The 13,326-nt window shown below is 39.3% G+C and overlaps 1 protein-coding gene across 1 annotated transcript; it reads left to right on the plus strand.

The window, feature by feature from the left end:
* The first annotated feature begins 5,235 nt into the window (after window positions 1-5,235).
* On the plus strand, window positions 5,236-6,189 carry Vom1r53 (vomeronasal 1 receptor 53). The gene has a single exon (XM_039097314.1). The coding sequence runs from the start codon at window positions 5,236-5,238 to the stop codon at window positions 6,187-6,189; it is 954 nt and encodes a 317-aa protein (XP_038953242.1).
* The last annotated feature ends 7,137 nt before the right edge of the window (window positions 6,190-13,326 follow it).

Consider the following 13,326-nt stretch of genomic DNA (forward strand, 5'->3'; position numbering starts at 1 on the left):
GCGATTCTTTCAGGCATTTTTGCGATTCCTCTCTGTAGGCTTCTACTTGTTCTCTAAGGGAGTTCTTCACGTCTTTCTTGAAGTCCTCCAGCATCATGATCAAAAATGATTTTGGAACTAGATCTTGCTTTTCTGGTGTGTTTGGATATTCCATGTTTGTTTTGATGGGAGAATTGGGCTCCGATGGTGCCATGTAGTCATGGTTTCTGTTGCTTGGCTTCCTGCGCTTGCCTCTCGCCATCAGATTATCTCTAGTGTTACTTTGTTCTGCTATTTCTGACAGTGGCTAGACTGTCCTATAAGCCTGTGTGTCAGGAGTGCTGTAGATCTGTTTTCCTCTCTTTCAGTCAGTTATGGGGACAGAGTGTTCTGCTTTCCGGCGTGTGGTTTTTCCTCTCTACAGGTCTTCAGCTGTTCCTGTGGGCCTGTGTCTTGAGTTCACCAGGCAGCTTTCTTGCAGCAGAAAAGTTGGTCTTACCTGTGGTCCCGAGGCTCAAGTTCGCTCGTGGGGTGCTGCCCACGGGCTCTCTGCAGCGGCAGCAACCAGGAAGACCTGTGCCGCAGTTTCCGGGAGCCTCAGTGCACCAGGGTTCCAGATGGTCTTTGGCTTTTTCCTCTGGCGTCCGAGATGTGTGTGCAGAGAGCAGTCTCTTCTTGTTTCCCAGGCTTGTCTGCCTCTCTGAAGGTTCAGCTCTCCCTCCCACGGGATTTGGGTGCAGAGAACTGTTTATCCGGTCTGTTTCCTTCTGGTTCTGGTGGTGTCTCAGGCACAGGGGTCCTGCCGCTCCTGGGCCCTCCCCCACATGAGCCCAGCGGCCTTATACAGTTTCCTCTTGGGCCAGGGATGTGGGCAGGGGTGAGCAGTGTTGGTGGTCTCTTCCGCTCTGCAGCCTCAGGAGTGCCCACCTGACCAGGCGGTTGGGTCTCTCCGCATGTGTCCTTCTTGTATGTTAAAGCACCTTTTGGTTATTTTCCCAGGAGCTAATCTTATTTTAATTCTAAAATTACATTAATTGATTACTTTGCTTATAACTGAGATTCTGCGTGTGCATGTATACGTGTCTGTACACATGCGAGTGTTCCTGTGTGTATCAGTGTGTGGGTGTGCCTGTTGCACACACGTGTACACCTACAGTATGACTGATGGCCGAAGAACAGTGTGACGAGTCTTTTTTTCTATCCAACTCTGAGTAACAGAGGATAAAACTCAAGTAATGGGGCTTGGCAGCAGTCCTTTTAACTACTAAGCCATTTCTCTGTCCCTCATCTCTTACTGATGCCTCCCATACACTATGAGTAACATGCAAAACACACTAAAAACTATGACTGACAGTTATTCCAAATTAACTTCTGAGAGTCAGATCATAACTTCCCTTCATCTAAGAACACATGTCAGACCCAAAAGCTCACCCCTACACATCCTAACCCATTTTCTACCTTTTAGCGATATATGGTATAAACGTCTCATGATGACTGACAAAAAAAAAATCATACATGACAAGTGAAGCCCACAAGGTGGCAAGATTCACAGCCAAGCCTATTCCCAATCCCTAGACCTCAGTGCTCTCATATACCTCAACAATTCCACCTGGTGTTTTCAGCACTCTCAGATGGTAGTTTTCTCTGTATCACCTGCTGGGTCCTGATCTGTCACTAATATCTCTAACTGCTTTCAGGAATTTGAACATGGTGCAGCTGTTTCTCTGAGAGGATTTCTAATCCCCATGCAGACACTTTCACTGCACTACAGGGTAAAATGAAAATCACCTCCCAGCAGGATGACCACAGGGTGTGACTAGTATTTATTTCAGGGATGAAATGCCCTCCTGTGCTCATGTTCTTCCTGTGACTTAGATGGCTACTACCCCTCTGAACATGGCTTGGTAAGCTGCCCCCTTCTTTACTGATAGATTTTTTTTTTCTGTAAAAATCTTTAAGGCTAAGTATGAACATACAAAACTTTTTTTTTAAAGATAGGCTCTAACTATTGCCAAGCATTAGCCAGAAACTATTGGATTTAGGTCATCTACAATGCACAACTTTAAAGAGTACAAGGATTTTTGGGAAATTTTTATCTTATGGGAACTTGCTGTTCTTAGCTGGATGTATGCTGAGCATTTCTGTAACATCCATAAATCCATACATCCCCTGCTCCTTTCTTACTGCTCTGGTAAACAAGATGAAGCTTATGATACAACTGATCCCATTGAAATAGAAAATTTCATGGACCCACGTGATCCAAGTAAAGACATCTTTTCAAAAATGTATTAAAAATGTCAGTGAAAATTCACTAAGAGATTTGCAGAATTCTGGGGAACATAGAACTACAATCCATAGATATATTACCTGTGGATCTATCTCGTGACCAAATTGATAAAACCTTGATAGAAACTGTCTCAAAAGGTTTATGCATGTGTTTGAAATATTTAAGCTTTTAGCATTTCCTCCTCTTAACCTTCCTGTAATTTTATCTAGATTTTAGTGTTTTCCAAACTTTAATATGAGCTATGTAATGTTTTTTCTAATACAATACAATTAATTTTGAAACAAATTTTTGTTACAAAAAGAGAGACAATTCTTCTTTTGGTGAATCCTATTTTAATTTTTAGGAAAATCATTATCATTTAGATGAGTGTTCTTCTATCTCTGAGTTAGGTGGGAATTGTTTATTTTGAGAGAGATTCTAAGAATGTGACCCTGCATGCCTTGAAACACCCTGTGTAGATCAGGCCAGCCTTGAACTGGTGGATACCTGATGCCTCTGCCTCAGGAATGCTAGAAATAAAGGTGGATTCCCCACACCTGGTCATTTCTTTAATAATAAATATATATACTTAACATCATATTGTACCATATAATTAATGCATATTAAATTTCATGGATTCATCTGATTCTACTTTTAATAATGCCACTGGAAAAACCTAACTCCTGTAATTTTGTCTCATGCATACAAACAAAGATGAACTTACTATATATCGGGGACCATCAATGCTTACTGTAGATTAGTTCTGCTGTCAAAAATGATCTTAATTTCCCCACTATTTGATTCATACTCCTCCTTTAAGGTCATTTTCTTGACTTTGCTTTTGTCATGCAGTTTTTGTTAGAGTTTTTTTTTTGAAAAGGAGTATTGAACCCTGGGCCTGTGCATTCTAAGTAAGTGTTCTGTTACTGAAAAACAGCCCAGCCTTGGGTGTTCCTGAACAGTAGCAAATTTAGAGTCATATATATTAATTTCTTTTAATACACTTGAAGTCTTTGCCATTAGGATTCCTCTGTGCTAAGTTTTCATCCAGGTTCCATCCATACATGTATACTGCTCTTCGTGTCTCCTTTTGTTTCTGTGAACAGAGGGAATAAATTTATTCCTTATGTATACAGGTGGCCCACACAAGTATTCTGAGCATTCTGGAGGTAGAGTTTAAGATTCCTCAGTAGCTTGGGGCCTAGGCAATGGAGCAGTTTCTGATCTCAGGATCCAAAAACCAAAATTGAAGGCATTTTAAAGCTATGTATGTATATTAAACATATAGTACATGTAACATATACTTGTTAAATAACTTACAATAATATCTCTTAACATTTTACCTGTATTTAATTTTATTATTGCATTGTGTAAAATTGTGCTGAAACAAATCTACTTAAACTCAATGTAAACAATAACTCACTGCTAGATTAGTACCAAATTCTGGGATAAGGTTTGGCTTGCTACTGTATGATTTGGTGGTTTTCTTGTTTTTGTTTTCTTCGGATTTGCTTTATGAGACAGGGTGTCACTACCCAGTCCTGGATGGACTGGGCTCCTTATATTGATCAGGATAGCCTTGAACTCATGGAGATATGTCTGCCTGTGCATCTCATATGCGAGAATTGAGCTTTACCTAGCTGGTTATATTTTTAATGTTAATCCTTAGACTTATGAATTATTTTTGACGCAAATGTTGGTATTATATGTTTATAAAAATGAACTTCTTTAATTTTTTTCCAGATGTATTTCTTATATTTGTATTCATATATGTGTGTGTATTTATGTTTGTGTGTGTTTGCATGCATAGGCAGGTACTTGTACACCTGAATGCAGTGCCCATGGAGCCTGAAAGAGATAGATAAACCCCTGCAGCTGGAATTGCTGGGAGTTGTGAACTGCACAAACTATGTTTTAGGTATTAAGCTTAAATCATCTGAGAAGAATGAAGTGCTCTTAAACACCAAGTCATCTCTCCAGTTGTCCCCGTTTTGACAATGTACATGCTTGTGTATAGATATGCAATGTTGTTCATTTGGAAGGCATTTGTAGCATTATAGTTTGTTCTCCTACCACATACATCCAAAGGATCCAACTCAGGTAATCAGGCTTGGCAAGAACTTTAGGTGCTACGACACACGACTAAACACAGACAAGAAGGAAGATACATTTGTGACAGCCTGGTTCCATGCTGTCTTCTCTGAATGGTTACTGACCTTCACAAATGCTATTTTTTGAATTTGTGGTTTACTTTTACTTCTTAAAGATAAAGGAATAGAGATCTATCTGTGCCATATACTATGTTTCTCTTTGAAAACACTGCTGTTTGCTCAAAGGAACCCAGTCCACAGGATTTCTTTATCAGGTCCACAGTGGCAGAGCACACCGTAAGGGTAAAACCAAGCCAATGAGTCTTCTAGTGATTAGAGTGAAACACTTTGAGTGTGTGACTACAAGCATTGCTGTTCATAATGACATTACATCCAAAATGTCTCTCTGGTCATAATGTTGATATTCACAATAGAATCTGGTTTTGATAGAAAAGACATTTGTAAATTGGGGGGAATAAACAATACTGGCTTTCTGTGGTGCTATGATAAAACACTATAACCAAAGCAAATAAGAGAAGAGAGAATTTGTTTTTGCTTATGGCTCCAGAATCTATCATGAGGGGGAATGTACCACAAGCAGTCAGAGAAACATTGGAGAAAAGAACAGGAGGATGGATGATTAAACAAGCAAGAAAAACAACAGAATGTGGGACCAGGCTATCCTCAGGGCTTCCTCCTTTGCTCCCAGTGATGGCCATCCTCCAGCAAGTCATCATCTCCTAAAGAATCATAACATCATAAACAGTACTACCAACTGTGAGGAAATTTGTCAAATACCATAAGTCTCTGGGAATTTTCTCATTCAGTCGACCATGAGTAACAACCCACCTCCATATTTCTCTGATTCAAATAAAGGAAGCTCAGAGCCGTCTCATAAAAATGGATACAGTAGTTTATACAGACTTAAACTGGGGAATAATGTTCCTCATTCAGACCACTGCTGGAATCCTAGGCAATTCCTTTCTCTTTCATATGTATAACTTCCCATTTTTCACTACACAAATGGTGAGACCCACAAACTTGATTATCAATCAGCTCATCATATCAAACCACCTGGTCCTTCTCTCCAAAGGGATCCCTCAGACAGTGACCTCTTTGGGGTTGACATCTTTCCTGGAAGATGCTGGGTGCAAATTTGTTCTCTGTTTGTACAGAGTGGCCAGAGGTGTCTCCCTCAGTACCACGTCCCTCCTCAGTGGCTTTCAGGCCATTAAGCTTCACCCCAATACTTCTGAGTGGCTGAGTCTTAGAATTAGATCCTCAAAGTGGATTGGCACCTGCTGTTTCCTTTGCTGGATGCTGCAGCTCATGCTCAATATACATGTAACCATTATTGCAAATGCCCCACAGAATACGAAAAACCTGACTTCCAAAGGAATCCAGAGATACTGTTACTCCACCACCCCTCAGAGATTTGTTTTTGTATTACTAGCAATGATAATAACCCTAAGTGATACAATATGTCTGGTCATCATGGCCTTGGCCAGTGGCTCCATGGTCCTTGTCCTACGCAAGCATAAGCAGCAAGTCCAGTACATCCATAGACACAGCCTGTCCCCAAAGCCTGCACATGAGAAGAGAGCCACACGGACTATCCTGATCCTAGTGACCATGTTTCTCTCCTTTTACCCTGTAGCTGCCATCTTATCACTGTGCATAACAGAGACTGTGAATCCAAGCCATTGGCTGATTACCATGTCTGTGCTGATTTCCCTGGCCTTCCCAACACTCAGTCCCTTTGTGCTGAATTTCACCAAAACTTGTGCCCCTCAGTTCTGTTCTGTCTTTTGGTCAAAGAAAATGAATCGCCCAACTATGGCCTCTGAGTTTTGAGTTTTCTCTAGGATATGTCCAATTTTATATAATTTGCCATCAATATTAATAAGCATATATGCTTGTGATCATTCTTGCTAATATGCAAAACTTTGGAATTTAGTATCAATAATCAGGATGGTTATTTCTTCACACTGATCATTACAGTCCCAAAAAATGAACATGGTTCTTCTGCCAAGAAACCATGTAGGTTGACCTGTCCCTTTGTTTTTACTGATCCAGTCCCCTAATCTCATAGCCAGCTCAATAGCAAAACACAAGTCTAAGCTTGTCTCCAACTCTTGAGATCCCACAATTATTCTTCTCAGAATCCCCTTCCTTATACTTGTTGTTTTGTTCCAGCCTCCAACTCCAACAGGCCCTCCTTGATAACACAAAGGTCACTCCTGCCTGGGAAGCAGATACATGGGTGAATATTTTCACTTCTCCTTCTGCTCCTCCAGATCCAATTTCTCAGTCTCATGTAGCAGAACACATGCTGCAGTCTCTCCCCTCTGACCTAATCCCCAAGATATGAGCAAGATTATCCTCTCCAACCTTCCTTCCTCCATCTCATCCTATTACCACAGCCTACAATAGGATCAGACATTTCCAGGGAACACAGGATCTTCCCCAGGCCAGGAAAATAAGTAAGATAACTAAAATGTTCCCCATCCCCTCACCTCCTCTATAACAATCCCAGAGTCTCATCCCTTACTTTGCACCAGATCACTTGCTGCAGCCTTCCTGCCCCTAACCATACCCATATATCCTGATGATCCCAAGTACCTTCCCGTTCCTACCCATACTTTTTGCTTTATCCCAGGCCCTAAATCTAGTAGGCACTTCCTGATAAACCATAGGCCATTCCTGACACAAAAGCTGGTAAGCTGACTGCAAGTCTTCCCCTCTCCTTCCATTTCTCCATATCCAAACACCAAGTCTCATCAAAGAAGTAGTAGACCTTCAGGGACAAACTTCCTTCATTCTTTACTCCTATTCCTAGGAGACTAAATAAGCAGATCTTGGTGGAATGAACTACTTTCTTCCATTCTATAAATCTCTTCAGATAACCAGCCTATCCCATTTCCAAAGTATCAGCTCTTAATAGACAGAAATGTATTTACCTAGAATCTCTAGTACCCATATCTATCATGTCCACTTGTACTCATCCTCCATGTATTTGCTTCTTTTTGTTCTAGAACTTTCGAGAGTGCTGTGACTCTACTAGTGTTTGTTTTCTCCAGTAACTTTTTGGAGGAACTCAGAGCTATGAGTTTTCCTCTTAGCACTGCTTTCATTGTGTCTGATATGTTTGAGCATGTTGTACCTTCATTTTCATTAAATTTTAAAAAGTCTTTAATTTATTTTTTTAAATTTCCCCATCTTTATTAAATTGGGTATTTCTTATTTACATTTCAAATGTTATTTCCTTTCCCAGTTCCCAAGCCAACATCCCGCTAACCCCTCTGTCTCCCCGTCTACATGGGTGTTCCCCTCCCCATCTTCTCCCCATTACCACCCTCCCCCCAAGAATCCTGTTCACTAGGGATCCAGCTTTGGCAGGACCAAGGGCTTCCCCTTCCACCGGTGCCCTGACTAGTCTATTCCTTGCTACCTATGCAGTTGGAGCCAAGGGTCAGTACAAGTTTAGCCTATGGGTAGTGGCTCAGTCCCTGGAAGCTCTGGTTGGTTGGCATTGTTGTTCATATGGGGTCTCGAACCCCTTCAAGCTCTTTCAGTCCTTTCTCTGATTCCTTCAATGGAGTTCCAGTTCTCAGTTCAGTTGTTTGCTGCTGACATTCTCCTATATATTTGCCATATTCTGGCAGTGTCTCTCAGGAGAGATCTATATCTGATTCCTGTCAGCCTGCACTTCTTTGCTTCATCCATCTTATCTAGTTTGGTGGCTGTATATGTATGGGCCACATATAGGGCAGGCTCTGAATGGGCGTTCCTTCAGCCTCTGTTGTAAACTTTGCCTCCCTAGCCCCACCTAGGGGTATTCTACTTCCTCTTTTAAAGAAGGAGTGAAGTATCCACATTTTAGTCATCCTTCTTGAGTTTCATGTGTTCTATGCATCTAGGATAATTCAAGCATTTGGGTTAGTATCCACTTATCAATGAGTGTATACCATATGTGTTTTCTGTGATTAAGTTACCTCATTCAGCATGATAGTTTCTGGTTCTATCTACTTGCCTATGAATTTCACTGTTTTTGATAGCTGAGTAGCATTCCATTGTGTAGATGTACCACATTTTCTGTATCCATTCCTCTGTTGAAGGGCATCTGGGTTCTTTCCAGCTTCTGACTATTATAAATAAGGCTGCTACGAACATAGTGAAACAAGTGTCTTTGTTATATGTTGGAGCATCTTTTGGGTATATGCCCAAGAGAGGTATAGCTGGGTCCTCAGATAGTGCAATATCCAATTTTCTGAGGAACCTCTAGAATGATTTCCAGAAATGGTTGTACCAGTCTGCAATCCCACCAACAATGAAGGAGTGTTCCTCTTTCTCTGCATCCTGGCCAGCATCTGCTGTCACCATAGTCTTTGATCTTAGCCAATCTGACTGGTGTGAGGTGGAATATCAGGGTTGTTTTGATTTGCATTTCTCTTATGACTAAAATTGTTGAGCATTTCTTTAAGTGCTTCTCAGCCATTCGATATTAGTCAGCTGTGAATTCTTTGTTTAGCTCTGAACCTCATTTTAACAAGGTTATTTGTCTCCCTGCAGTCTAACGTCATGAGTTCTTTGTATATTTTGGATATAAGCCCTTTCCCAGTGTAGAACTGTAATTTATTTATTTCTTCCTTGACCAAGTTGTCATTGAGTAGAGCATTGGTCAACTTCTCTGTGTATGTGGGCTTTCTGTTCTTTTTGTTGTTATTAAAGAGCAGCCTTAGACCATGGTGATATAATAAGATGCATGGGATAATTTCTATCTTCTTGTATCTGATGTGGCCTATTTTATGAGAGAATTTATGGCCAGTTTTAGAATAGGTGCCATGAGGTGCTGAAAAGAAGGTTTATGCTTTTGATTTAGTTTGAAATGTTCTATAGGCATCTGTTAAATCCATTTGGTTCATAACTCCTGTTACTTTCACTGTATCACTGTTAAGTTTCTCTTTCCATGATCTGTCCATTGCTGAGAGTGGGGTTATGAAGTCTCCACTATTATTGTGTGAGGATCAGTGTGTACTTTAAGTTTTGGTAAAGTTTATTTCATGAATGTGGGTGCTGTTGCATTTGGAGATTATTCAGAATTGAGGGTTCATCTTGGTGGATATTTTCTTTGGTGAGTATGAAGTATCCTCCCTTATCTTTTTGATATATTTTGGTTAAAATTCGATTTTATTCAATATTAAAATGGCTACTCCAGCTTCTTTCTTGGGACTACTTGCTTGGAATTTTTTTTGAACCTTTAACTTTGAGGACGTGTCTGTTTATGTCACTGAAGTGTGTTCCCTGTATGCACCAAAATGCTCGGTTGTATTTACCTATCCAGTAAGTTAGCCTAGGTTTGTTTATTGGGGAATTGAGTCCATTGATGTTAATGGGCAAAAAGGAATAGTGATTGCTGTTTTCTGTTATTTTTGTTGTTAGAGGTAGAATTATGGGGGTTGGAGATTTAGCTCAGTGGTAGAGCGCTTGCCTAGCAAGCGCAAGGCCCTGGGTTCGGTCCCCAGCTCCGAAAAAAAAAAAAAGAAAGAAAAGAAAAGAGGTAGAATTACGTTTGTATGACTATCTTCTTATGGGTTTGTTGAAAGAAGATTACGTTCTTGTTCTTTCTTTGGTTTTGTTTCCCTCTTTGTGTTGGAGTTTTCCATCTAATGCTTTGTAGGGCTGGATTTGTGGAAAGATATTGTGTAAATTTGGTTTTGTCATAGAAACCATAGATGGTTTCTCCGTCTATGGTAATTGAGAGTTTTGCAGGATATGGTAGAGTGGACTGGCATTTCTTCTGACTTTCATAGTCTCTGTTGAGAAGACTGGTATAATTCTGATAGTTCTGCCATTATATGTTATTTGACCTTTTTTCTTTACTGCTTTTAATATTCTTTCTTTGTCTTGCGTATTTTGTGTTTTGACTATTACATGACAGACGGTATTTGTTTTCTGGTTGAATCTAATTGGAGTTCTGTTGGCTTCTTGATTGTTTATGGACATCTGTTTCTTTAGGTGGGGGAAGGTTTCTTCTATAATTTTGTTTGAAGATATTTACTGGCCCTTTAAGTTGGGAATCTTTGCTCTCTTCTATACCTATTATTCTTCAGTTTGATCTTCTCATTATTTCCCAGATTTCCTGGATGTTTTGGGTTAGGAGCGTTTGGCATTTTTCATTTGCTTTGACAGTTATGTCAATGTTTTCTATGGTATTCTGCCCCTTGGATTCTCTCCTCTATCTCTTGTATTCTATTGGTGATGCTTTGTCTAGGACTCCTGATCTCTTTCCTATGATTTCAGCCTTCAGAGTTGTCTTCCTTTTTATTTCTTTATTGTTTCTATTTCCATTTTTAAGTCCTGGATGGTTTTGTTCAATCCTTCAACTGTTTGGTTGTGTTGTCATGTAATTCCTTCAGGAATGTTTGTTTCTTCTTTAAGGGCTTCTACCTGTTTACCTGTGTTGTCCTGTATTTTTTAAAATGAGTAATTTATGTCATTATTAAACTCCTCCAATATAATCATAGATGTGATTTTAAATCAGAATCTTGCTTTTTCGTTGTGTTGGGACACATAGGAATTGCTGTGGTGGGAGAACTTGGTTCACATGATAACAAGTGTCCTTGGTATCTGTTTCTTAGGTTCTGGTTCTTGCCTCTTGCCATGTGCTTACCTGGTGTTATCTGGTCTTGCTGTCTCTGACAGTGGCTCTTATGTTTACTACATGAAGAAAGTCAATTAGACCAGCACCATTTATTGAAGATGCTCTCTTTTTTCCATTATATATTTTTGTCTTCTTTTTTAAAGGTCAATTGTGCTTACATGTGTGATTTTATTTCTGGGTCTTCAATTCAATACCATTGCTCAACCTGTATGCCAGAGAGAAAAATGGAAAAAGATCTTCCAAGAAAATGGTCCCAAGAAACAAACAGGAGTTCCCATATTAATATCCAATAAAATAGACTTTCAAACAAAAGTTATTAATCATGGTTAAAAAAAGGTCACTTCATAGTCATCAAAGGGAAAAATCCCCAAAAAGAAAGTCTCAATTCTGAACATCTGTGCACCAAATTCAAGGGCATCCACATTCATTAAAGAAACTTTACTGAATCTCAAAACACATTGAATCCCATACAATAGTAGTGGGAGACTTCAACACTCCACTCTCATCAATGGACTGGTCATGGAAATAGAAACTAAACAGAAACATGGTGAAACTAATAGAGGTTATGAACCAAATGTGTTTAACAGGTACATTCAGAACATTTCACACTACAACAAAAGAATGTACCATCTTTTCAGCACCTCATGTTGCCTTATGAAAAATCAAACATATAATGGCTCAAAAAACAATAGCCAATACAAGAATATTGAAATAATCATGAAGCAAAAACAATAGAAAACCCACATACATGAGGAAATTGAACAACTTTCTACTTAATTATAACTCGCTCAGGAAAAAAGTAAAAATATAAACTGAGACTTCCAGGAATTTAATGAAAATGTTGATACATCAAACCCAAATTTATGGGACACAATTTAAGTGGTACAAAAAGGAAAATTCACCGCACTAAATGTAAAGAAACTGGAGAGATCTTACACTAGCAACTTTACAGCACACCTGAATGCTGCAGAACAAAAAGAAACTAACTCACCCAAGAGGAGTAGAAATCAGGAGATAGTCAAACTCAGGGCTGAAATCAACCAAATAGAAACAAAGAGAACAACATAAAGAATCAGAAAAGCAAAAGCTTGTTCTCGAGAGAATCAAGAAAATAGATAAACCCTAGGTAAACTAACTAATGGCCCCAGAGGCAAGACCCAAATGCACAAAATCAGAAATGAAAAGGGAGGCATACTGGACTCTGACCTCATAGGTAGCAATGAATATCCTAGTAAGAGCACCAGTGGAAGGGGAAGCCCTGGGTCCTGCTAAGACTGAACCCCCAGTGAACTAGATTGTTGGGGGGAGGGCAGCAAGGGGGGGGAGGATGGGGAGGGGAACACCCATACAGAATGGGAGGGGAGGGGGATGGTTGCCCGGAAACCGGGAAAGGGAATAACACTCGAAATGTATATAAGAAATACTCAAGTTAATAAAAAAAAGAAATTTAAAAAAAAGAAATACTCAAGTTAATAAAAAAGAAAAGAAAAGAAAAGAAAAGGGAGGCATAACAGAAATGGAGGAAATTAAAAAAAATCAGATTCTACTACAAAAGTCTATACTCAAAAAAGTGGGAAATTTACATGAAATGAATGGTTTTCTAGGCAAATACTACATAGCAAAGTGAAATCAAGAGCAGGGAAACTATCTACATAGGCCCATATTTCAAAAGGAAATAGAAGTCATTAAAAAACTCCCAACAAAAAAATGCCTAGGGCCAGATGGATTTAGTTCAGAATTCTACCAGTCCTTCAAAGAAACCTGATAACAATCTTCCTCAAACTATTCCATAAAATAGATACAGTAGGAACATTATGTAATTCATTCTGTGAAACCACAATTTCTTTGATACCTAAACCACATAAGTACTCAACCAAAAGAGAGAACATCAGAACAATCTCACTTACGAATATCGGTGCAAAAATTCTCAATAAAATTCTTGCAAACTGAATCCAAGAACATATCAAAACCTTTATTCACCACAATCAAGTAGGATTCATCCCAAGGATGCAAGGTTGGTTCAGCATACAAAAATCCATTAACATAATTCACCATATAAACAAACTCAATGAAAAAAACCATATGATCATCTATTTATATGCAGAAAAAGCATTTGACAAAATACAACACCCCTTCGTGGTAAAAATATTGAAGATCTCTTGAATGCCTAAACATAGTAAAAGCAATTTACTTCAAACCAACAGTCAGTATTAAATGGAGAGATACTTGAAGCAAGCTCACTAAAATCAGGGACAAGGCAAGGGTGCCCACTCTCTCCATATCTATTCAATGTAGCACTGGAAATGCTAGCTAGGACAATAAGACAG

The sequence above is a fragment of the Rattus norvegicus genome, chromosome 1, assembly GCF_036323735.1.
Source record: "Rattus norvegicus strain BN/NHsdMcwi chromosome 1, GRCr8, whole genome shotgun sequence".
Lineage (NCBI taxonomy): Eukaryota > Metazoa > Chordata > Mammalia > Rodentia > Muridae > Rattus > Rattus norvegicus.

What these genes read in the sequence shown, in the direction of transcription:
- Vom1r53 (XM_039097314.1), top strand. Translation starts at nt 5,236, where the DNA reads ATGGATACAGTAGTTTATACAGACTTAAACTGGGGAATAATGTTCCTC.